General features: G+C 38.1%; 2 protein-coding genes across 2 annotated transcripts; both read right to left on the bottom strand.

Annotated features, from left to right (window-relative positions):
• Nucleotides 1–4,110: 4,110 nt before the first annotated feature.
• tmprss5 (transmembrane serine protease 5) lies at nucleotides 4,111–9,795 on the bottom strand. Its single transcript, XM_053506911.1, has 12 exons — nucleotides 9,703–9,795; nucleotides 9,418–9,504; nucleotides 9,192–9,302; nucleotides 8,631–8,766; nucleotides 8,137–8,250; nucleotides 8,019–8,062; nucleotides 7,767–7,931; nucleotides 7,474–7,656; nucleotides 5,197–5,295; nucleotides 4,445–4,587; nucleotides 4,207–4,359; nucleotides 4,111–4,119 (listed from the first exon to the last, which is right to left on the bottom strand). The coding sequence occupies exons 1-12, from the start codon at nucleotides 9,761–9,763 to the stop codon at nucleotides 4,111–4,113; spliced, it is 1,305 nt and encodes a 434-aa protein (XP_053362886.1). The 5' UTR covers nucleotides 9,764–9,795.
• A 1,656-nt stretch (nucleotides 9,796–11,451) lies between these two features.
• On the bottom strand, nucleotides 11,452–12,426 carry LOC128533082 (odorant receptor 131-2-like). The gene has a single exon (XM_053507286.1). It carries the CDS (start codon nucleotides 12,424–12,426, stop codon nucleotides 11,452–11,454), a length of 975 nt encoding a protein of 324 aa, XP_053363261.1.
• Between the last annotated feature and the right edge of the window lie 14,667 nt (nucleotides 12,427–27,093).

Genomic DNA, 27,093 nt, shown 5'->3' with positions numbered 1-27,093 from the left:
TAACAACTGAAAAGACTCAAAGGTAACTACTCATTTCTGTTTCCTGTATATAACATACGGAGGTGTTACGATGCTCTCAGCATGCGCGCCTAATAGAAAATGAATGAATCACTCTCCGAGACTACTCGTTCATCTAAATCATGTTAAAGATTCATTCAAAAAGAACGAATCGTTCATGAACGACCCATCACAACAATCTAGTACATAAATAACATTGAAAGAACTATACATCCAACTCGGTGTATATTGCCGTTGGTCCAACATCACTGTGTTGTTCCTATTCTCCCTGATAGGCGGCGACACTTTATTCTGCATTTGCTCTACTGGCTGACCAATGCTGTAAGTATGTGCATGGATGTCAGAAAGTAGTACCACTTTACACATGTGAAAAATGTGTACAAGGACAGACAGTGCTTTTTTTGAGGATTTCTGTGCGATAGCGTGTGTTAAACACAAACATTTTGCCAAAAGATTTTTAACAATATTACTGGAAGTATATATATCCTATTATCATAAACTATACAGGTAAGACTCTAAAAAAGTTCATTTATTTCAGTAATGCAGTAACATTAGAGATAAAATTAATATATGAGATAGACTCATTACATGCAAAGCAAGATAGTTCAAGCCCTGATTTGTCATAATTTAAATGATTAGGAATTCTTAGCCTTTAAATGGTCTCTCAGTCTGGTTCAGTAGGAAGCACAATCATGGGAAAGACTGCTGACCTGACAGTTGTCTAGAAAACCATCATTGACATCCTCCATAAGGAGGGAAAGCCTTAAAAGGTAATTGCAAAAGAAGTTGGATGTTCCCTTCCAAAAGCTACACTCGATGCTGCAGAAAAACGCTATGGGAACATCTCCTTGTTCCCCGGTTGTGACGCACGTGTGTGTCAAACACGGCAAAAACTTTGGCTTATATAACCTCGGTCAGGTGACGTCATCTGATGAGGTGCATCTGCAGGTTATAAATGGGACTGAACCGGAAACATTCTTAGGACTTTTTGTCTTCAAGATCCGCATTGTGTGTGTGCATGTGTGCAAGCACTTTTTAGCTAAGAAAGCGAAATAGAAAGTTATTACTCACCATAAATATGGCAGAGTCAAAGGAGATGTGTGCATCCATGTGAAAGAGATCTCCACGCTTATTGTTTTGAGTGTTTGGAGGAAGAGCTCGCACCCAAGACAAGGCTAAATGTGAAGAAATCTTAAAATGTACACTGACTACCAGATGGCAGTGATGTAAAAAGTGGCCAAATATTTAAAAAAAACCTGTACATTCAGCATGTACAGAAAAGTGCTTACTTTTTTAAAATAACTAACTACATTAAAAAATTACTGTGTTTAAAAAGTAATCAGTTACATTACAGCGTTACTTTTTGATAAAAGTAATTAGTTAGACTACTTTTCCATTGAAGAAAATGAAAACTCCTTTGTGATTCCTCATATTGTTTTAGTCAAGACCTTTATAATTATTCTACCCTCATGACTCAGCAAAGTTATATATAACATAATCTGGTAACTACTTATACTCCTTTTTTACCTACGCGATTTCGCACGGTGGCCGTAAGTACGGTTCATCATGATTCACTGCAAGTTTTGGCACTGTGATTAGGCACACACAAACACACACACACAAACACACACACACACATACACACACACACACACACACACTAATGGATTGGGAGTCACTGCTGTCTGGCTCACGGATTACATAAATTGTCTGAATAACAGATTATATTTTTGAAAAAATAACTAAATAACAGTACTTAAATGGCGAACCTAACACGTTAGATTACTCGTTACATCAAAAAAGTAATCCAAGTACTCTAACGCGTTACTTTGTAATGCGTTACACCCAACATTGGTACAGGATTATGTGTAATGCTGCAGGTGTTGTATAATAAAAAATTCTGTTTTTTTTTCTTTTTTTTTCTAAATCTACATTTCCATTGTAGCTTTTCCTGTACTCTAGGTTAAAACACAGCACATTTACTTGACTAAATAAATACCTAGCTAGCTAGCTAGCTAGATTGATTGATTGATTTAGACAAATATAGTAATTATACATCCTTAAGTACTAATAATTGATTATAATCGAGAAAACTGAAACAAATTTTATAATCTCTAACAATATATGCATTGTCAAAACAACCCGGTTTTACATCAAATCAAAAAAATTTGATGAAGTTCTGAATAAAGCCATGTGAGTCAGTGAATAAGAATTTGTGGAAGTGCATGATTAGATTTATTTCTTTTTAAACATTTAAAACATGGCAACCTTTGTTTGAACCCATCCATCCTTCAAGTGATCAAAAATATTGCATTTAAATTTATTTTCTGGTAATTCTACAGTCAGTTTATTACTGTAAATGTACAGAAAACTAAAGTGTATGTAACTGTATCCAGAAGGACTTATGTCATTTAATGTTACATACTCAATGTTAAACACATGTAAATCAGTATAAGATAATTCATTATAAAAATAAACATTTTAGATGTTAAAATTCCACTGAGATTTACAAGGATAAATAATGAGCTAATGAAGGTAAATGAAACAAAAAGAATATTAAGCAGTTTCTTCAAAAATAACTTTTCATGTACACACTGAATGATTATATTAAGTAAAATTTAAATAGCATTTTTTATATTGAAAGAAAAGTGGTCCCAGTATGTGCAACAGCTGTGTGTGTGTGTGTGTGTGTGTGTGTGTGTGTGTGTGAGAGAGAGAGAGAGAGAGAGAGAGAGAGAGAGAGAAATAGAGAGAGTGGCTCATGACAATTTCCATTCCAAGAATGACTTGAAGTAGATTGTGATGTACAATAAGGTACAAAATGTAAGGCACTAAAGGAGGTACAAAATCTTCATCAAATCATGACTGCTATTGTTAGCAAATAAAAAGTGAACTGAGCTTAACTGGTCAGTTCAGTTGTTAATATAAATTTGTGATTATAATTACTAGTAGTGATTTGCTCTACTCAGTGGCGTCATTAGGCTTGTGTAAAAACTCTGATGTTAAATCTGCTTTGATGGTGTCACCAAATGCGATAGGGGACACAGTAGTCTAGTTACTCATCTATTATACTAATCAATTACAATGAATGCCTTTTAATTTATTTAAGCTGTTTATAATTAAATAACAAGCCTGATATTTTCATCTTTAAGAGCTTTAATTGCTGTACTTTATTAGTGGATGTAAAATTAATCATTGCTGAGGCATCCTATAATCATAGACATTAATAAGTACATAATACATTGTCATTAAAATTGTCAAAATCAACAAACTAAAAGAATATAAATAATACTAAAAGAATATACTGTACATTCTGATTGGCTATTTCTGATAAGCAAGGAATCAACTGTCCTCCAGGATTTCTTATTTAGATAAGAGATGGCTGGCCTCTTGACCTCCACATAATGCTGACCCCGCCAGTAGCAGTATTTTTTATTCCTTGGAATAGCCAAGTATAAGCCCCGTCCTCCACTGTGACTTCGGGTTGGTGCAGGTTTTTGAAACATTCCATGTATCAGCAATCACATAATAACAAAACAAAAAGCAATCCACTGACATGGCTGCACACTTTTCCCAAACATGCCATACAGGTATACAGAATGGTTTATAATTTATAATGTAAATAGACATCCTGTTGCCAACAAAAAGACTGCATTGCCACCAAGGTCATGTGACCTCATTTGACATGTCTATAAGATGTAGGTCTCTAAATTTCTTTTTTGTATTATATTTTAAACAACAATTTAAACAAGAGCAAACACAGTTCAATGCAAAGTAATTAAGGGAATAAATAAATAATAATAATTTAATAATGTAAAGAAATGGTCTTATAAACATGGAATATTATTGAATAACATGTTTTAAACTTATAGAGTATGGGAAAATATTAAATAGTCTGTAAAGAGGAAACAGTTTTATGCCAAAATATAAAAGTGTCATAACATTTGGGGAACGTGATTATAAATTGTCCCTAATAGATATGACATTTTAGTGGTGATATTATTACAAAAATAAATCTCATACAATGTCCATAATAACTTGAAGATCCAACTTTTACAGTAGTTCTTTTACAGGAGAACTTCACTCAGTTTCCTAGTTAGTCTGCATGGAAGGAAATACAGGAAATATATCAAGGCTAGTTAATACTGTAACCAATTAATGGCCTAAATGTTCATTTTTACAACATACCTCTATTATCCCATAAATCCAGCCTAGAAATGCAGATACTTTTGTGTAGACTCCAGGATGATTAGCCTCAGCACAGCCTGTTCCCCAACTAACAACTCCAACCAGCCTCCAAACATTATTATCTTGGCAAACCAGTGGGCCTCCACTGTCTCCCTGTGGAAAAGCGGAAATGTCTTACTATCTTTTCTTTTCCAAAAAGAAGTCTTATTGTCTAAGTGTGTTCAGATCAAAACTTTACCTGACAGGCATCAACATTAACCTCTGTGTTGCCAGCACAAAGCATTCTTTTCGTGATCTCTCCATTATACATACAAGAGCTGTTGCATTTCTTTGTGCTTATCAAGGGCACTTGAGCTTCTTTCAGCGTGTCAGGAATATGTACTGTTCAGAGCAAAATAAACTGACATTTATGGTAATCAACTTTTACTCCCAGTTAGAATAATACTTACACACACACACACACACACACACACACACACACACACACACACACACACACACACACACACCATGTGTTTTCTTTATTCTTTATTTACATTGGTAGATTCTCACTAAAGGCATCAAAACTATGAATGAACACGTGGCGTTATATACTTAACAAAAAAAAGGTCTCCATAGTCACCGGGTTGGGGGTGAGCTGGACCGCAGAGTGAAGGCAAAGGGGCCAACAAGTGCTAAACACCTGTGGGAACTCTTTCAAGACTGTTGGAAAACCATTTCAGATGACTATCACTTGAAGCTCATAGAGAGAATGCCAAGAGTGTGTAAAGCAGTAATCAGAGCAAAGGGTGGCTATTTTAAAGAAACTAGAATATAAAACATGTTTTCAGTTATTTCACCTTTTTTTGTTAAGTACATAACTCCACATGTGTTCATTCATAGTTTTAATACCTTCAGTGAGAATCTACCAATGTAAATGGTCATGAAAATAAAGAAAACACATTGAGTGAAGGTGTGTCCAAAAATTTGGCCTGTACTGTATACTTTTACCATCCTCAGACTGTGTGTATCCCCAACCAGATATCCAACACAATGTTCCTCCTGGTAGTTCATGGTCATACTGTGGTAGACATACTGGCCTGATGGTGTCTGTATTTAAATAAAACATTTTTTTTATGTAATATATAATCATATTTCCTCACATAACTTTAGATGACATGAAGAGATTAACAATGATTAACTACCATTTAATAACTGTGTAATATATATAAAGCTGTAATGTCAAAAATGATATTGCAATATATTTTTGTTGAGTCCCCTGAGGTAAAGCTTAGATTCCACTCTTTAATTATGTTTTTTAAAGCAAAAAATAAAATAAATAAATAAAAAATTATGGATGTCTTAAACAATATAACAATATTTAGTTGCTAATATTTTGCTTGTATAACTGACATAGATCCAGAATGACATTTATTTCTAATAATTTTGATTCATTGTACATTAGTTTTTTTTTTTTTTTTAGTTCTTTTTTGGTTTAAGAGATTTTTCCTATTCCTCAGGTTTTGAGTCATTGCATTGTATAATGAGGTTCCAATAAAACTGGATGCATTTCTTTCTAAACAGGCAGACAAAATGAGTCTATGGACTTCAGAATTTATTCTGATGGCACTATTACTATCATCATCAGTAGAAGTTAGTCAGTTTATTCTTTAAGCAGATATGCAAGCCACAAGCCATGTCTCTAATGACACCACCTAAAAATTTAGCTTATACATATGTTTTGGCTCATAAGCAGATTTGGCCTTTACGATACCTTGGCAATGATTAAGCTTTGCTCCAGAACTATTGCAGGTCATCTCTTTATTTCTATTCTGGCATTCTCAATCCTACTGATGATAGGTTGTTTGCATCTTCTGTTAATGCCATGTCTGGTAAAGTGCATTGAAATACCTCTGTTCCTGGGGTATAAAGGTTTTCAGTGATATAAATGTTCCTTTTATTTTGACCAACCTATTTAGTGCCTTGTATACCAGTGGTTTCTCAGGACATTACACATTGTTATACTGACCCTGCCATGTGTGTGGGAGGCTGTATTTTTTAATACAAATACATTGCACAGACAACAAAATCTATACCTATTAACAGTAGTAATAAAACCACTTAATCTTAAGCCATACATTTTATGTAGGGCCTACTTTTGCTGACAAAACAGGTCTGATTTTTTCAGGCTTTGACTTCACAAGACCTCTGAATGTATCTGGCACCAAGGAATAAGCAGCAGATCCTTTAAGTCCTGTTGCAAGGAGGTGACATGAATTAGAACTTCAAGATCTTGGAGAAACTGGAGGCCAAATCAATACTCTGAACTTTGTTCCTCAAACTATGTTTTAACAGTTTGTGTAGTGTAAAAGTGCTCACTATATTGCGGAAAGGATCTTGCTGAAAGAGGCCACTAGGACCATTAAGGAATGCTGTTTACATGAAAGGGTTCACTTGATCTGCAACAGTATTTAGGTCAGTGGTGGCATATGTCAAAGTGACAGCCACATGAATGCCAGGAGAAAGTGGTGGCATGTGTCAAAGTGACATCCACATGAATGCAAAGCCTTCCCAAGGAGAAAATGCCAAGTTGGATTTATCAGAACAGGCCACTTCCTAATCTGTGTATATGGTAATTGGCTTAGGCTTTACTGGAAAATTTTAGTTATAGACACAAAAATATTGCTGGTCATGTCAAAAGTTTTGCCAATACTTATGGCATTGCTTGTACTGTGTACGTGCCTACTGTATGCTATCATTACAATATCAACTAAAAAGTATTTTAATAATAACAACATCAAATTTTTTATAATTATTTTTGATTTTGTTTAATTGTTTTTTTTTTATATTTAAAAATACCAAAAAATACTTTGCCTAAAAAAAAGAGAAAACAAATAAATAAATAAATAAATAAAACATTATCCTAGTCAAAACAAGACATTAGTAGCGTGGCTAAAATGTCATCCTGACCTGTACCCTCATGCCCACATCTGCATTACAGCAATGCTATATTCATCAATCCAGCACTCCATATTATGAGATATTGCTTATTAAATGATGTAGTACCCATAACATACTTCATCAAACAGTCAACACATAACTGATGGTAAAATTTGTTGACAAAAACATTTATTTATAACAATTCATTTATGACTATTTAAAAGTCATAAATAAAATAATTAATTAATAATAATAAAATAATTTTTTTTTAAATCTGCAGCCGTTGCTATTAAATAGAATGAATATAAAAAGTGCAGTATAAGGACAATGCATGTGAGCTAGTATCACCTGAAAAATTCAAAGGATTCTTTAACTTCATCAGCGCAATATCACTGTCATGACTCCTGTGATTGTAATCCTTATTGTAGATAATTTTTTCCACACTGTAGCTGATATACTGAGCCAACTTAGCTGCATTGCGAGTAACAATCCCAGCATAGACTATCCAATTGAAAACATGATGCAACCTGTTGTTTAAATAAGATAAAATAATGAGACAGGATGCCAGATGCAGCAGAATACACATTAGTGAGTCATGACAGGTTTTGTGAAGTGGTAATATTCTTGTTAAGAGGAATCTTACGTGGACACACAGTGTGCAGCTGTGATGATCCACTGGCTTGTTATAATGGATCCTCCACAGGTGTGACGATTACTGTAGTAGAGACTTACTTGCCATGGCCATCTGCCTAGTGTGGCCTCTACACCGCCAATTATCCTGGGTACCTTTGCTCTTGTGCCACAATCTACTTGGAGTAAACAATTCAGCCTCAATTTCAGATCAACGCTTTTGTTGCTTCACCAGAATATTTCATATGCATCTTTTTCATTACCAAAACATTTTAAAGCTACAATCTTTCCTGTGCTGCAGCTTCCCCTGAAAGAAAAAAATCCAATTATTGTATAGTATTGTCTAATTATGTGTCAGAGTTTGTAGGTGAAAACGAATACCTGAATTGCCACATATGTTCAAGTTTGCTTTGATGTTCTGAAGTAATTTGAACAAAGCCATCAGTGTAGCTTTGGCCAATGTCTGTCAAATTTACACCCTTGTGTTTGGTTAATCTATGAAAAGTAAAAAAATTGTTATTTAGTTCATTGACATAATTTACAACAGCAATTAAAATGTACACTGTACAAATAACCTAATGATTTTTCTAATAAACTAGAAGTATCACATCTGAAACAACTATCAGCACTTCTGGCACTGTAGAACAGTCAGGCTACATAAACAGTGTAACTCCAGTAATACTAGTTAAGTGCCTAAAAGGGCATTCCTAAATTAACTTGCATGGTTGTATTATTTTATCTCTAATTGCATGTCTTGGCCACCTGTTAATAAATAGAGCTGTAAAAACACACAGACAGAAGTCACAGCTGCCTGACATATACAAAGTGTTGATAGGTGGAGGTGTGTGTGTGATTGAGCTGTCAGCTTTGCTCACCTCAGCTGACCCAACTGTCGACACACGAGGGTGCCTAATGAAGAGTTCCAGCGCTCGTAACACACAGGCAGCCACGTTTGCAGGCTCTCCAACTGGATCTCCAGTAAAGAGTTCTCAGCACTGATTCTGTAAAACACTGAGCCCTTTTCAGTCAAAACCTCTCCAAGCACTTTCCAGCACAGTACAGATTATGCAAAAAAAAAAAATTGGGAAGAGAACGTATGGAGTGCTTTTCACAAATGCAGTGTTTTGCAAACAAACACAATCTGCTTTGCAAAGAAATTTTTTTTTCGACTTTCTCACGAATGCACCCAACAATCATTCATGCGCAGCTGGAACTATCTCTGCTGTCATAAGATAATTATGCACACATTTTAAAAAGTCAGATTCCCATATTTAACTGTGCATACATTTAAATACTATACAGTCCTACCGTACAATTTTTAACTCCACTCATTTTACTTTATTCATAATGCATGTGTAGTTTTTTCTATGATGGAGTCTTTCATTCAACACTTTTATTCGTGCCGCTGTCTTCTTGAATGAAAAGCCTGAACATACCTTTCCTGGGATCAGTCACACTGCTGTCATCTGATATATTACAGAATGAGGTCTTCTTGATGTCATCTATCACTGACAAACTATTTGAGGTAGTTTTTAAGAGCAGTTTGACTATATGAAAAAAAAATAATAATAAATAAACAAAAGAAAACTAAAAGTGTCCATGTACAGTACAACACAAATATTCATCTCTATGTTTAAAACACGACCCTTGATAAAGGCTTACCTATTAACCAAACACTTACAGTAACACCTCCAAGTAGTCCCAGAGCACAAAGAGCTGCCAAAACTTGAACTGCTTTTTGAATAGAAACTTTTGGGAAATTAAATCAAAAACTCCTCAATGGTTATATACTAATCACAACATAACACTGGCCCATTCATGCACATACATTATATAGTATAACCTGTCAGTTCTGTTGTTGTGTAAAGCATAATTTAAATATGTCAGAATAATTATGCAATGTGTTTGCATCAGCATATGGATGTTAGTAATATGCAATGTATGTACCTGGGTGTGAAGACTGCTGGTGCCTTAATGAGGAACTGCACTTATCTACTTTTCTGCTCATCCTCTCAGTCCTGAAAGGATGTGTGATTGCCACAGATGTCTCAATTACCGCTACAGTATTTTCCTCAAGACTCTTCTGGTCAGTGTCCTCATAATGTAACGTAATGCACAGTGTAATTAATTTAAATATATAGTCACTAGTGTAGTCATTTCTGCTACCACATACCACATACAGTATAATGCCCAACGGTGTGCCACTGTTTTGCTCGACTCAGTAAAAACTTCACCTTTTATTTTTTAATCACTAAGTAATTTAAATATAACATGATCTTTGACAATGACAACAAAAGTCCTTTTACATCATGAATGTAGTGAAGCTTTATTAATGTTACACATACTTCTTGCACTATATCTATGACACTATGAAATCTATTTCCCTTCAAGCCCTTATGTTAATATGTTGAGATTACAAGCTTGCTATATATAACATATAATAAATATAACAATAAATAATAATAATAATAATAATAATTTAAAAGTAAATAATAATTTTAAGAATAAATACATTTTATACTTTTTACGGAATTTTTCAACAATTTAATTCAGAAAAATATAATTGCCTATGCACATACAACATATACATAACTATATTAATAAAAAGCCATTTAAAATAAATTATGAGCAATCTCATGTTTTTACCTTGCTTGTATGGGGGAGGTTCTAGTAAGGTTCTAGCAGCTCCTGCTCTTCCTCATTTGCAATTTTATTACTGCCACATTTTCCTACTGCCTGGTTCATGGCCATTTAGGGGAATGCAACTCAGGGTTTTTGTTTTAAAAAGAAATACTGAGGTCAGCATTGGAGCAAAGAATGAGCCTGTTGTTTTATGTAGGGGTCACGGGGGCCTAAGCTGAATTAGTGATCTTTTCTTTGCACTGCTAAACATCTCCAAAGATATTTCCTTGTCATCGACATGATAAAGGTTGGTAAGTAACACACCCAAGTGCTTGTGCCAACAGTGTGTTAACTTATGAAAAAAAGCAATTATCTGATGATTCACAGCCTTAGAACAACTCTTCTAATTGCAAAATGTTGAAAAGCTGATGGTAGTTCTTCAGTTCCAACACAGTAAACAATGCACCATTCAGCAGCGCACACCTGCTTTTGTAACTGATAATACTATAAACATTATTTAGTAAGGACTGCATAAGGAAAACCTTGTTCATAAAATATCATATTAATTTTGGTATTTTGGCAGTTGTAAAAAACTAAATTTACCTTAAGCATACAGTAATTAAAACCTAAAGCCCCTCGTTTGTTTTACATCTAATTAAAATTCTAAATTTCTTTTTCCCCAAAGAATCAAAACGTGGACTGGCCCAATTAAATTGAAAGAGAATGTGGGTTTTAAAGGAATTAAAATTATTTTAAAATTTAACAGTAATATTATTTAGTCTTCATTGTGAGGATAGAGGACATCACTGTGTGCAAATGCCCAATCTGCAATTAAATGCAACTGGCATGATCTCGAAAATTCCTGAGATTTTATGGAGATTTGAGATTTACATAGAACATAGTGAACTGGTGTTAGTGTGTTAAAAATGCACATATCTACTTTATTTTCAGAGAAGAATTCTATATATATATATTTTTAGTGACTTTTTTTGTCAAATGAACTACTATTATAGCTCTATAATAATAATAATAATAATAATACATACATACATACATACTGTACATACATACATTTCAAACTGGCCTTATTTTTAGTTTGCTTTTAAACACTGCTGACAAAAGGTGGTCAGTACCACACAAAGCACAATGCTTTAAAACTATAAAAAAATGTTCATCTCTGACACCATAAACCAAAGGACTAAGGCTACGTGGTGCAAACAAGAAAACAATAAAATTGGAATATCTTACATTCCTAAGAGTTATTTCCTCAACCTTCCAAAATGCCATTTCTATGTATGGGTTGAAAAATTGCACCATGCACAAAAACAATTGAACACCATGAAGCAGCACAGTTCTGAGACTCTTATTGGTTGATTTCTTTTTCTCATTGGAAGCAGCTCTGGCTGCAGTCATTATCTTGAGGTAGGTGAAGACAATAATGATGACCATAAAAATAAAAAGGATGACATACATTACAGCACGACCATGTGCCTGCCAATCCTTAATTAACACTGTCTCTGCATTACACACAGCAGAGGAGAAGAGAGCATCAGGTGGGGCTGATGCCCAGAATCCTATAAAATTAAACATTGGAATTATAGAACTGATACTCCATATGATAACAAGCCCATATAATCTGGTCCTACTTGTGGAAATGTCAGCATGTCTTAAAGGCATGCATATAGCCACATAGCGTTCCAAGCACATTGCCACCAAAGTCAGTGGTGTACAACAGGTGAAAAAATTCTGAGTTAAAAAACTTAAAGTACAAATGGCCATGTTTACAGGGTACTGAAAAAAACTCCCGACAGCAAGCACATAAGATTCCAAAATGAAAGCAGTGTCCACGATTAGAGTTTGTGCGAACAAAATATATCTAGTTTCTTCTCTAAACACATCCTTTTTCAAGAATGTAAATATCATTAAGCAGTTAATATAAAGGAAAATTACAACCAGGATCTGCAATAACAAAAACTTTTCAAACAAATGTCTTGAAATATCAGATAACAAATAGCTGGTTGCATTACTTCTTGCTCCTGCACTCTGCATTCCTGAAGAAAAAAAAAAAGTTTTAATTATAACAAGTATTTAGTGGTAATTGTGTTGGGGGAGCAAGAACAAAGCAACATGTTCGTGACAAGATTTTCAGGTATTTAAAGTGTTTTTATAGTGAGGGGGACAACCACTAGTAATATATTGTGATGGCAGAATTACTGATGCTGGGGTTGAGAACATTAATATTTAATAATGTCCTTTTAATGGTATTCTCTGTGTTTGTGTGTGTGTGTGTGTGTGTGTTTGTGTGTGTGTTAGCCAGAGAGAGAGAGAGAGATGCCCACCAATATAATGTTTTCTATTTAAAAAAAAAATTAAGTATTTCATTTTTTAAGATGAACCTTTAAAACACTGAAACTATTATAAAAACTATAGAAAGGATATAACTATGGAGATACCTCAGCAATAACATAAAAACTGCATGGCTTGCATTGGCCTCATGGAGGTGCATTGCCCCTGTGCTCTTTGCCTGCTGGGGCTGAATGTGGTGGGTGGTGGAGCTCTGGGTGTTCTGGGAAATTTTTGTCATTTCCACTATTGACTTTTTTGTGCTATTTGTGCTGTATGGCTTTTCTGTTAAATCAGACTGGACATGCTGGCCTTTAGTTGCTGTGGGAATGGGTGAGCCCCGGGTGACGATGATTTTCTCACCAGTTTGGTGGTGTACAACATTGTACAGTTTACCTAGAGGTAGTGTTGATGTTACGGTATGTCTGATTGCCTCCCAAAACCTTGACCAATATTCTTGTAGCTATAAATCCCAACACAAATAAAGTGCATGTGTCTTAAAAAACTCTCTTTGGTTAACCTCCCCGAAATTCCTTACCATGATAAAAGCCTCCTTTAACTTAAAATTAACAGAAAATTGTACATAAACTTAGTTTGCTCTTCCTCTATATGTGCCTACCACTGCCTAATCCAATGCAAAGTCCTCTACAAAGTTTACTACACAAATGCAAAACTAGTCAGGATTTACCTCACTGTATCTGATGCCTGCTATAGATGTTAACAAGCCCCATATAAGTCAAATTAATGACTTTCTGGGATAATAATTTTGATGTAGTAATTAAAGCTTACAACCAGACCATTACTCCTTATCCATTATTAGCTATTTTTGGTACCCCTTATGCCACTAAGTCCCTGTGGCAATTCCCTGTTGAGCTGATGGCCACATCACAACTGTGCTAAGATTCAACTCAATCCTTCAACACTTCCTCTTGTGTGATATTGCTTAATACCAATATAATGAAGTGCACTTTGGCCCAACATGATTAGGTGAAAGTAATTCTAACATTCAAAACATAAAACCTGTAGTATCTCCAAGTCTATAACCGGTTAACATGTTTTCACAATGTTTTGACGATAAAAAATGCCTGCTTGCATATTACTATAAATTTTAACTACTTAGTGATTATTGGATTAGAGCCCACTTGATCTAAGCAGTTTTTCATAGGTCAGAAAGCTAAGCTGTGATATGTCCATCTCAGTATTACAGCCTTCATAACTTGTGCAAACACACAAACACACACTGCACCTGTGCGCATAAACAGAAACACTTATCTGTTGGGATTTATTTAAAAAATTTTTTTTAAGGGGTCATACGGTCCTACATGCACTTTTTCAAGCTGTTTGTACTAAAATGTGTTATAGGAGAGTGTGTACACAACCACTCTACAATGATAAAGAGCCGCCCAGTGATTTTCTTTTCATTTATTAAAATAAGATGCCCCTTCTGAAATCAGGCCAATCTCAAATGCCTGTTGATGTGACGCCACACCGACAGAGGCCGCTCCTACTATAGTTGATTGACCCTGGTGTTTTAGCAAAGACCCGCCCCGAGTGAGAAGAAGCTGTCAGCCATTGTTTTTCGACGCTGGAGCAAAATGTTGGCTAAGTGTAGTGTACAGTTGTTGGGTGTAATAGCGAACACAGCAGTCGTCATTCACTACCGACATCTGAGCCGTTGAGGATGCAGTGGCTGAATTTTGTTTTTGAAGCTAACATCCCTGCTGATCTACCTAAATGCCTATACCTTTCTAATAATCACGATGAATGCGGAGTGTAAGTTAACTTACACTCTCATAAAACATGGTTATGTCGTCTTCTCTTTGTACATCCGTCTCTATATAATTCCTAATTGCACGTTTATAATAAACAATGAATTAAGGTGATTGTCTAGTTGCAAACTGTGTACGTAGTCAGAAAACTATATTATGCTTACCTTTGTAACGCTAGATGGTTTATAACGGTGTCTGTCAATGATAAAGAAGTCATGTAACACATCAGTAAACACATCGTGTTCGTATCTCTGTCAGTAAGTCTCTCCGCTTTTTAATGTCGTTGCTCGCGGCAGCATAACAGCCCGTTAATTCATGCCCATGCAGTGATGAGAAAGACAAACGTACTTGTACTTGGTTCTTTTAGCTCCTGTAGCATGAATAACTGCATTAATGTGGCATGGCATACTGTAGAGACGATCAGCCTGTGGTACTGCTGAGGCATTAGTGAACACCAGGTTGCTTTGATATCAGCCTTCAGCTCATCTGTTTTGTTAAGTCAGATGTTTCTCATCTTCCTCTTGACAATACACCAAATATTCTAATTGGGGTTCAGTTCAGCTGTTCACTCAATCAAGTTGAGACTTTTTTTGGTTGAAAGAGGTTTTTAAGAATTTTATTTTGAGACTACATCTACATTTACATTTAAATATGGGTCTATAATATCTATATCTCAAACATGAGGTGCTAAAGGTAAAACAGGTAGCAGGTGTCACAAATGCATTAGTGACAGGCATCATCAATCTTTTTCCATGCCTTGATCATTTGGCATGCAGCCCCTCCCTTAGGAGATGTATGAAGGGATGGAGCCGCAAAATTTGGCATAGCTATTGGGAGATGATCATCTGGAAGTTGAGAAATGAGGAGAAAGCATGGTGGGCGTTAATCATGACAGCGTTATGTTTTCCAGGTGATGCCATGCACCTCCGGGACTTCAAAGGCGAGCAGACTGTACACTGTCGTTTGATCTCCAGGCAAGAGACGGTGCCTAAAAGGACTGCACAAGCTGCTCCGGCACTTTCATTGAGAAGCCAGTCTTTGTTATCCAGCTGCTGAAGAGGAAAAGACCACTGCATTCAATGTTAGGGCCCTTTTTAACAACTGAGATCGCTGCTGCGGTTGCTGGAGGAGCGACAGCTGAGGAAAAGGCCACTGCATTTAATGTTAGGGCCCTTTTCCCCAGCTGAGATTGCTGCTGCGGTTGCTGGAGGAGCGACAGCTAAAGTTTCTGTCTGCAGACACACATACAAAGGACTGGGTGCCAGGTGGCTGTTACTGCGGGCGCTGTTGTCCACCTGGGTCTCTTTGCTGCTGCCATCACTCTACAGGGGAGTGCCCATATGCCAGCTGGGCACTGCCTCTGGACCTGCATGTGTACATCCTCACTTCTTACCTCCCTGTCTTTCCTTCCTCTCTTCTTAAATCACTTTCTTTCCCGATTTTTCCAATAAACTACCCCTTTTTCCATAAAAACTCACCTCGTGTCTCTGTGTCTATTCAGTGCCCCAGGTCAAAGATCTTATACTGGAAATTACTATGGTCTTTACAATGTCTTTAATTCCCTTGGTACCCTTAAATAATAATAACAAAAATTCTGATGAAAAAACATTTTACCTATTGTGTTTGTTAAACTATTACCTTAATGAGCAAAGTTTATTTGCAAAAGTTAAAGCACATTAAAGATGTCACTTTATTTTTTGTTTAAACCACACAAGTAATTAACAAAGTTGTTTTATGTTTACCCAATTAGCAAAGGATACTGATTAAATGCCTGTGTGTAAAAATAACTAATTGCTCCAAAATTATGAAGTTAATAATTAATGAATATTTCCAAAAGATAATGAGCCACCATGGGCTCCAATAAACTCAAGGGTAAACTGTTAGATGCACACAGATGGGCTTATTACAGAAGCCCTTGTAAGTAAATTCAGTAAATATTATATAACATGGCTATTCAGTAACTACAAAATCGATAATGCCATAAAGTGCAACATGGAATATAAACAGGATATGTTTGTATGTGTGTGCGTTAGTATGTATATTATTCATAAATAAATAAAAATTATTAATTATTATTAACAAAATTATTCTCTATAAAGTATTATAATATTATATACAGGTAGTTCCTGACTTACGAACATTCGAGTTATGAATTTTCACAGGTACGAACAGATCTTGGTTCGCATTTAACATTCATAGATGCGAACAAATCGCAGAAGTAGCTTACATGTATTGTACAAAAATAGACATTGCAGTTCACTGGATACCAATATTTACAATTATATAGAACATTTTCAGTGTGTAGGTGAATGTATGAAATGTCTAATGAGTTGACCTCACCGGTTTAAATGAATGAGTCCAGGACCACAATGATAGAAAATGGCTGTCCTGTAAAGTTTTCCTGATAGAGAATAATCCTAATTTCGGAAAATCCTTAAGGAGGTCCAATTATGCCATTTTAAAGGTTGCTAATATTGCTTAATGATTCTCCTAAAACTGGTTTACATGTATGCAAGTTCAAAAAACACTTCAGTTTTCTCTAAAAACAGATTTAATTTTATCCTATTTCTAAATGATTCGTAATCGACTTGTGTGAAGCAGTTCGAAGATTCAGTCTGTCTAAACCCCTTCTTTCCGTGAGCCCTCACTGCTGTGATTGGTGAGATGGCGCGGTGATTTATGACTGGTCTACCGCTACAGCATGTGTCGGAAAACGAAACGCCCATGACCATAACTGAAAAACAGCTCTGGAGACCCTCAATACATAGAAAAGATGGCGTTGGTTTTACCGTGTAAGGACCAGCTAATTTTATATTAACTGTGGCTACAAAAATCGAGAGGTCTTTTATCTTTGTGTCGATGTTGCGTTAAAAGGCCGGAGATCAAAAAGGACAAACACAAACAATTAGATAAAGCAAACGTGTATTATACAAAACTAAATAAACGAAAAAGGTGCACAACAACCAAACAAAAATATAAACAATATTTAAAAACTACATATAATAAACGGTATGTGTGCGAGTGAGTGGAAAATGTCTGAAGTCCGTGTTTATTGTATGCGTGTTATTCGAGTATACCGAGTATGGTTTGGTCTCACCGGGGTTAATGAAGTCCGAGAGGCCGATGACAGAGGCTGAGAAGTCCATAGAATATGTCCAGTCAAAGATAATCCGGTTAAAAAAATCTTCGAAAGGAAATGATCCACAACAATCTCTCCTTCTCTCGTCCAAACAAATAACTGCAGCGCTGTTCCACCATTACTACTACTTCCCCCTATAGTCCCTACGGCAAACCCAGAGGAAAAAAATGCCTCCGCACACGCAAAGTGCGCATGCACCTTGCTACTTTGGAGTTTTAAGTTCAGTTTTGGTAAATGGTGGAGAATAAACATTTAAAAAGGATTTCGTTTGCTTACGTTTTTATTGTTTTTATGTATTCCAAAGTGTCTGCCTTTTTTTTTATTAGAAAAAAACTCAATTTTCCGTGCACTGTCAGCGTCACAGATAGTGCAGATAGTTTATGTTCACATACAGCTACATGACACATTGCATGAAAGAAAATATTTGAAAAAGCATAATAGGACCTCTTTAACAAAACAGATTCCAAAAACAGTCCAAGAAAGTGGAAAAGAATGGCATCCATGATTCCCCATGCAAACAGTTTGCAGTTAGTAAGTAAAGTCAACATCCATTTTTTTTTCATTAGCTTTACTGTCCTGATTTATCTATTTATTTTATTTTGTTAGCTTTTATCTTCTTGTTATATTTTTATACTTTTATGAAAATGCTTACTTTGTGGCACTTTGAGATTGTCTTAAATGTGAAGTGCGATACAAATAAAATATATTATTATTATTATTATTATTATCCATGCATGTGTGTGCCTATGTTTGTGTGTGCGCATTTGTGCTAGTGTGAAACTTATCCTACACAATAACTCCCATCCTCCTCTCCTTTCGGGGGGTGATTCTTTTCAAAAGTAAAGTGCAGGTTAATTTTTTTATTTTATATTTTTCTACCAATTCAGTTTAAAAAGGGCCCTGACCCTGCAGACACGGCTCAGACCTGAGGAGGAAACAAACCAAACTACTTGCGTAGAGTAAACACATAACATGGACAAATACAACAGTGAACGGACAAGAAGCTACTGGATCAGCTAGTATAAATAGGGAAACACAAGGGGGGGAGACAGAGGTGAAACTAATTTGGTGCTACCGTGAAACGTCTCGGGAAACTTTGCTGTAAACCTGTTCCCTGAAAAAGCAGGAACGGGATGCTGCGTGAAAACGCTAAGGGAACATATTTTCGTGTTGCCGGTTGTGAAGCATGTGTTTATTAAACACGGCAAATTTTGGCTTATATAACCTCGGTCAGATGACGTCACCTGATGAGATGCACCTGCAGGTTATAAATAGGAGTAAACCGGAAATATTCCTCAGATTGATTTTGTCTGAAGGGACGTCCGGTCACGTGGGCAGTGCGGCATTGGAGCGCAGCATCTTGTTCCCGCCTTTTCAGGAAACAGGGTTTCAGCAAAGTAACCTGAGACGTTCCCTTTCAAAGGCTACAGCCGATGCTGCGTGAAAATGCTAAGGGAACAAGCATACCAACTTCGCCACATTGTGTCTGGACCCCCGGGTTGTGTAACGTGTGCGCACAAAGACCGAGGAGGTCTCAGAACTATCTTTGGGAAGCTGACTAGAGTACCTGTGAGCCCGGAGTAGCAGGAACACCAGGGTATAAAATCTAACAAATGTGTGCGGAGAGGACCAACCTGCTGCGTCGCACACTTGCTGCAGGGGAACACCTCTCGCCAGAGCGATAGATGAGGCAATCCTCCTGGTTGAATGAGCCCTAATTCCTAGAGGCTAAGTAAGCCCAAGCGCCTCATAAGAGAGGGCAATAGCATCTCTCACCCAGTGCGACAGAGTCTGTGTAGGGGCGGCCGCCCCCCGGTTCCGGCCCCGATAGCATATAAAGAGCTGCTTTGACTTACGCCACTGGCCGGTGCGGTGGACGTAAATCTGAAGAGCACGTACTGGACACCCTAAGTAAAGTCTCTCCTGCTCCGGAGCTGTAAAAGGCGGAGGACAGAAGGCATCAAGAACAACAGGGTGCATGGTTGAGAATGGAACTTTCGGAGGATAGTTCTGGTGAGGATGCAGAATGGCCCTGACTAGCCCAGGGGCAAAGTCTAGGCAGGATGGGGAGACTGACAAGGCGTGCAGATCTCCAACCCTCTTCAGAGAGGTAATGGCCATCAGAAAAACCATCTTAAGGGTCAGAAACCTGACAGGCGCTGACTCTAGTGGTTCGAAAGGGGTGTTTATTATACCTTCGAGCACGATAGATAAATCCCATGACGGGACAGTGGCTCTAGTGGGTGGCCTCAACCGTTTAGCTCCACAAATGAAACGGGCAACTAAAGGGTGCTTTCCCACCGTTACCCCATCAGTCGGAATGTGGCAGGCTAAAATAGCAGCTACGTACGTCCTGAGAGTACTAGGGCACAAGCCCGAGGACAACTTTTCCTGCAGGAACTCCAGCACTGAAACAATTCGGCAGTGGACTGGGTCTACCTGCTTCGTCATGTGCCAACTTTTAAATACATTCCATTTAAGGGCGTAGGCTTTTATAGTGGATGGAGCCCTAGCCTTTAAAATAATGTCAATAACGCTGGCTGAAAGACCAGCATGACTTAGTTGGTCCCGTTCAGGGGCCAAATGTGAAGGTTCCAAAGCTTGGGCTTTGTCCCCTGCGCCTAAGACAGAAGATCCCTCCTCACTGGAATCACCCATGGTAAGCTGTCGAGGAGAGATATTAGGTCAGAGAACCACACTCTGGTCGGCCAACGGGGCACTATCAATAAGAGGCGCAAACGCTGTTGACGGACCCTTGGCAGGACTTGCGCTATCGGAGGAAACGCATAAAGGCATAATTTGGGCCACGTATGGGCCATGGCGTCCAGACCCAGGGGAGCTAGATGAGTCAGATAGTAGTAGAGGGAACATTGTGCTGTCTCTTGGGAGGCAAAGAGGTCCACCTCTGCTGTAAAGAATTTTTCCCAGATCTGACTGACTACTTTGGGATGGAGCCTCCATTCCTCGTGTGTCACAGCTTGTCTGGACAATAAGTCTGCTCCCACATTCATGTACCCTGGAATGTAAATCGCCCTGAGGGACAGGAACTTGTCCTGTGCCCAAAGCAGAACCTGGTGCGCTAGCTTGTTCAAGTTGCGCGAGCGCAGTCCGCTCTGGCGATTTATGTAGGAGACTACCGATGTGTTGTCCACCCACACTAGAACATGGTAGCCTCTCAACTGCTGGAGGAAATGCTGTAAGGCCAAGAATAGAGCCAACATTTCGAGGCAATTAATGTGCCATGCGTGAAGATGGCCTCTCCAGCTCCCTTGGGCTGGACGGCCATCCAAGACCGCACCCTAGCCGGTAAGTGAAGCATCGTTAGCATCTTGCGATGACAAGACGGACCTAGAGTGGGACCCAAAGTCAGGAACTGGGGTCTGAACCACATAGAAAGGGTACGAAGTCCTTTGTGTGCAACCAAATTCAAATTCGAATTTTATTTGTCACATACACAGTCATACACAGTATGATATGCAGTGAAATGCATATACGACTGCCAGTGACCTTAAAACAAAAAATAGTAAAAGCTTATACATAAGAAATATTAGGAATAAAAGAAATACTTAAAAAAATGTAGTGCAAATGTACTGTAAGTAAAAGTAAAATATACTTTACAAATAAGAACAAGATATCTATAAAAAAGCAAAATATCAATATATCAAATATAAAAATATAGAAAAGAAAATAGAAATAGAAATTTGTCTAAAACAAATTTAGAATTTTTAAATGGCTGTGATGTGCAAGTATGCATAAAAAGTGACTTTTGTAAAGTGTCTTATTTAAAGTGATTTGTGCATTATTTAAAGTGATTTGTGCCGTGGAGTTACAAAAAGATGGCAGTTAGTCCTGTATTGTGTTGTGGTTGAGAGACCTTATCGCCTGCGGGAAGAAGCTCTTCCTCAGTCTCTCTGTGTTGGCCTTCAGGGAGCGGAATCGCTTCCCAGACCGCAACAGAGAGAAAAGTCTATTGTTGGAATGGATGAGGTCCTTCACTATCTTTCTGGCTTTGATCCAGCACCGCTTGTTGTAGATTGAGTGCAGGTCAGGGAGCTCGGTACGGATGTTGCGCGCAGCTGATCGCACCACCCTCTGTAGAGCTCGTTTGTCCTGCAAGGTGCTGTTTCCAAACCAGGTAGTAATGTTTCTCATCAGGATGCTCCCTATGGTGCAGGAGTAGAAATTCCTGAGCACCTTGGAGGGCAGTCTGAAGTCTCTCAAGCATCTGAAGTGGTAAAGACGCTGCCAAGCCTTTTTTACCACGGTGTTGATGTGACAGGACCATGACCTGTCCTGCATGATGTGAACACCAAGGTATCGAAAGCTGTCCACTCTCTCCACTGGGCTCCTGTTGATGATGGGGGTCTGGTAGTTCCTCTCCTGCTTTGTACAAAAGTCCCCTATCCGCCTCTTTTGTCTTGCTGACGTTCAGGAGAAGATTGTTCCTCTGGCACCAGTTCTCCAGATTTCCAATCTCCTCTAGGTAGGCCGACTCATCGTTGTTCGTGATCAGGCCCACCACGATAGTGTCGTCAGCAAACTTGATGACGGTGGTGGAGTTGGTAGTGGCCACGCAGTCAAAGGTGTATAGAGAGTACAGCAGGGGGCTCAGAACACAACCCTGGGGGGCTCCAGTGCTGAGAGTGTAACCCTTATTTGCCTTCGGGGATTGGCCTTTGCATGAAGTTCCCTGGCTCTTAGCCACAGCTGAAAAGCTCTCATGTGCAGATGGCCCAAAGGTATCACCGTGGATGCAGCTGCCATGAGGCCTAAACATTTTTGAAAGTGATGTACAGTCACTCTCAGGTCTAGCCTGATTTCCTTTAGGGCGTTGAGAATGGATTTGATACGAGCAGGAGACATCTGTGCCCGCATAACGATCGAATCCCAAATGACACCCAAGTACAGTATGTTGTCCTCTGAGCCGGAAAGAGTTGAGTCTCAATCCTAATTAATGTAGATGAGCTAGGACATCATCCCGATGTCGAAGCGTTAGCTCCAGAGACTGGGCCAGAATGAGCCAGTCGTCTATGTAATTTAAAATACAGATGCCCTGGAATCGCAAGGGAACCAGGACTGCATCCATGCACTTTGTGTATGTGCGGGGTAATAGAGCTAGACCAAATGGAAGGACCCGATATTGGTAAGCTTTTCCCCCCGAAAGCGAACCTCAAGAACTTCCTGTGTTGTGGCAAAATTTCTATGTAAAAATATGCATCCTTCAGATCTATTGTCACAAACCCCTCCCTTGTTTGGATTTGTAAAACAATGATTTTGACAGTCAACATCTTGAATCTGTACTTTTTGAGATAGCGGTTCAGCCCGCAAGGCTCTAGGATTGAACGCAGCCCCCCGTCCTTCTTGGGAATCAAGTAATAACAACTAGTAGCCTGACTCTATGTCCGGAGGGGGAACCTGTTCTATGGCCCCTTTTTCCAGCAATGCCTGCAGTTCGAGAGTCAACAGATGCGCCCTTTCCGGTATCACAGAAGTGGTAACCACGCTGTTGAAACGCGGAGGTCGATGTGCAAACTGAATCCTGTAGCCTTTTTCTACAGTCTTTAACACCCAGAGAGATATGCTTGGCAGTAGCTTCCACGCTGCCAGCTTCTTCAAAAGAGGCACAAGTTTTAGCACTTCAGCTACATGGGGGATGTTAGTGGTTCGGCATCCTGGATTACAGCAGGCTAATACCGAAGGACTAACGTACTGTTGGAGGCCTGTGTTGTTCAAAACACACTGAGTGTTTTGGGCAGAAACTGAGCACCGACCCCCTGGGGGTGCCAGGGAGGGCGCCTGACTATAGGAAAGAGTGTTACGCGCCCCTCCCCGGGGGGGACCACCCCCATTGTCCTGGGCGCATAAGCTTCAGGATGACTTCTTTGGAAAGAAGACAGTGCGGCGATCTGACCTCTTTGAGGCGGCTTGTGAGGGGCGGCGAACCGTACCCCAGTCTTTACGAGGGGGTGCCCGACTGCTGATTTTGGGAGAATTTTCCCAAAAGCCTGTTAATAAAGCCTAGCCTCCCGAAACCTGGTGACGACGGAATTTACAGCGTTGCCGAACAGGCCGGAAGGTGAGACAGGGGCATCAAGGAGGAATGTTCGATCCTTATCCTTGATGCCTGTCAAATTTAACCACAGTTGCCTTTCTGCAGACACCAGGGAGGCCATGGAACGGCCGATAGTCTACTTGGTCGCACGAAGGGACAAATCTAGTTTTAAACTCCGCCATTATATCGGTGAGTTAACACTTTTCTTTGCTTTTTAATTTGCTTTTGATTTGTTTGTGACACACGCGCATAATGCGGTCATGAAGACAAAGGATCTGAGGAATGTTTCCGGTTTACTCCTATTTATAACCTGCAGGTGCGTCTCATCAGATGACGTCACCTGACCAAGGTTATATAAGCCAAAATTTGGCGTGTTTGATACACACATGCTTCACAACCGGCAACACGAAAAGTTGTTCCCATAGCGTTTTCACGCAGCATTGAGTGAATCCTTTGAAAGGGAATATATACAAACGTAGACACACTAGGGGGAGACAAAGCGGTGGCTCAGTAATCTGGAGAACCAGATCTTATTCCCTTAGTCCACAGGTGTGACACCAATTTCTATTATTTTTGGGTTGTGGAATACAGCAGAGACAAAATTTCACTTAACACTCCCTCTTGTGTGATATTGCTTAATACCAATATAATGAAGTGCACTTTGGTCCAACATTATTATATAAAAGTAATTCTAACATTCAAAACAACAAAAAACCTGCACTATCTCCAAATCTATAACAGGTTGACATGTTTTCACAATGTTTCGACGATTAAAAATGCCTGCTTGGATATTACTATAAATTATAACTAATTAGTGATTATTGGATTGGAGCCTACTTGATTTAAAGCATTAGGTCAGAAGGCAAAGCTGTGACATGTCCATCTCAGTATTACAGCCTTCACAAGTTTATACTGTAGCCTACTTTTGAATTTGAATATCAAATTCAAATAATTAAAATTTAAATTTTATTTGTCACATGCACAGTACAATATGTAGTGAAATGCTTATACAACTGCCTGTGACCCTAAAATTCTTAAAAACAATTGACAAGAAATGAGAGAGAAATAGAAAAAGAAGCAATAAATAAATAAATAGTTTACCTATAAAAAGTTAGACCAAAATATAAGTAAGTTTTTAAAAATATATAAGAAATATAAAACTTTTCTGTATGACAAAATAAATTAAAATTTAAATGCAAATAAAAAGTTGAATGAATGAAAAATGTCCAGAAGTGTGCAAATGAGCATTATGAGTGCAAGTGTGCAATATGCAATATGTGTGCAAATGTTGCAATGTGTGTGCAATCTCACAATGACCACAAAAACATTAAATGTAGCCTTTTTTTTTTTTTTTTTTTTTAAACATCAGTAGCAACACACTGCAGAATTGATACAGTACATGTGGCCATGAAAGAACTGGGTGCAAATTACTGATAAGGCACAGCAATGGTGCGCACATTTTTTTTCTGATATGGCATTACAATCTTACATTAGCATTATTCACCCACATACAGTTTTATTACAGTGAACAAGTAAACTGTTTATCCACAGATTTCAAAATATTGGGAACAAGTACTTGTCTTCAGGATGAGTCCAGCCCCATAAATCTGTTGCTAAATTCTTTTTTCAGCTACCAATCAAGTAGTAATTGGAAGTTTAAATCATTTGAGTGTCTTGGTTCTTTGAATCTCCCAAAATGAACAAATCTTTTATTTTTAAATCATTTAGTTAATTTAGTTCTTTTGATCTAAAATAAAATAAAACGTTACATTTTCAATATGTCTATTCAATTCAATTCTATTTGATTTATATAGTGCTTTCAACAATGGTCATTGTCTCAAAGCAGCTTCACAAGCATGAAAATCTAGAAAAGAAAATTATTGGAAGTGTGCATGTGTGAGAAAAATGTGTCTAGATAATAATGAGATGAATGAATGAATGATGAATGAAATGTCTCTGATGAGCAAGCCAAGGGTGATGGCTATCGTGTCAAGGAAAAACTCCCTGGCATTAGGAAGAAACCTTGAGAGGAACCAGACTCAATCAGGGAACCCATCGTCATTTGAGTGATAACAGATAGAAATTACATAACATCATGTGTGTTGTGCAGGTGAAAGTTCAATATAACAGAAGTTCTTTAAATTACCATGAGGTTCAGTTCAGCATAGGGATGAATCAGTAGGTGCAAAGGGCAGATGAGGTCTGGATCACTGGAAGCACAGGAGCAGGATGTGTAGTTCCAACCATCATAAAGCAGAATCCAGCTGGAGCTGGTCCTTCTCTGGATGCCTCAGAAACCTTACAGGGTCGGCCTTTGTCTACTGAAGCTGGCACAATCTCCCGATGCATCAGGATGGGTAGAAAAATACAGAACAGATGGAGAGAATTAGCGTAGTTGCCATTCAGGATAGGTGTACTGGAGTATGAGGTTATGGGATGAGTTACATGTATGCCAGATGAAGAGATGCGTCTTGAGTCTACTTTTGAATTGGGAAACCGTGTCTGCTCCCCGAACACTGTCTGGAAGGCTAATCCAAAGCTTTGGAGCTAAATATGAAAATGCCCTCCCCCCCTTTTGTAGATTTTACAATTCTGGGACCTACCAGAAGTCCGGAGTTTTGTGATCTTAAGGAACGTGGTGGATTGTAGCGTATCAGAAGACTGGTTAGGTATGTGGGAGCTAAACCATTTAAGGCCTTGTATGTAAGTAATACTATTTTGTAATTAATTCTAAACTGAACAGGTAGCCAGTGCAGGGATGATAATATTGGGGTTATATGATCATATTTTCTGGATCTAGTGAGAACCCTTGCAGCTGCATTTTGGACTAACTGAACCTTGTTTATTGAGGATGCAGGACAACCACCTAGTAATGCATTATACTAGTCCAGTCTGGAGGTCATGAATGCATGAACTAGCTTTTCTGCATCAGACACAGATGAGATGCTCCTAAGTTTGGCAGTATTTTTAAGATTGAAAAAGGCTGTTTTTGTGATATTGGAAATATGATTTTCAAAGGACAAGTTACTGTCTAATATTACACCCAGGTTTTTTACTGTTGAGCTAAAGAAATTCATAATTTTTAGGAATTTTATTTACAAGAATTTTATATATAAGAATTTTTATTTACCTACATTTACAGTCTACATTTAAATATGGGTCTATTATATCTATATCTCAGACATGAGGTGCTAAATGTGAATGTTAAACAGGTAGCAGGTGTCACAAATCCATTAGTGAAAGGCATTATTAATCTTTTTCCATGCCCTGATCATTTGGCATGCAGCCTCACCCTTAGGAGATGTAAGAAGGGATGAAGTCACTAAATTTGGCATGCAGCTATTGGGAGATGATCATCTGGAAGTTGAGGAGTGAGGAGAAAGCATGGTGGGCGTTAATCACGAGAGTGGCAT

Source organism: Clarias gariepinus, chromosome 11 (genome assembly GCF_024256425.1).
Source record: "Clarias gariepinus isolate MV-2021 ecotype Netherlands chromosome 11, CGAR_prim_01v2, whole genome shotgun sequence".
Classification (NCBI taxonomy): Eukaryota; Metazoa; Chordata; class Actinopteri; order Siluriformes; family Clariidae; genus Clarias; species Clarias gariepinus.
This window is presented reverse-complemented; position numbering and strand designations above follow the sequence as displayed.

What these genes read in the sequence shown, in the direction of transcription:
- LOC128533082 (XM_053507286.1), bottom strand. Translation starts at nt 12,426, where the DNA reads ATGCAGAGTGCAGGAGCAAGAAGTAATGCAACCAGCTATTTGTTATCT.
- tmprss5 (XM_053506911.1), bottom strand. Translation starts at nt 9,763, where the DNA reads ATGAGCAGAAAAGTAGATAAGTGCAGTTCCTCATTAAGGCACCAGCAG. An exon ending in TGTGACTGATCCCAGGAAAG is followed by an intron (nt 8,767 to 9,191) that starts GTATGTTCAGGC and finishes AAAAGGGCTCAG; the next exon opens with TGTTTTACAGAATCAGTGCT. An exon ending in GAATCCTTTGAATTTTTCAG is followed by an intron (nt 5,296 to 7,473) that starts GTGATACTAGCT and finishes ATTTAAATACAG; the next exon opens with ACACCATCAGGCCAGTATGT.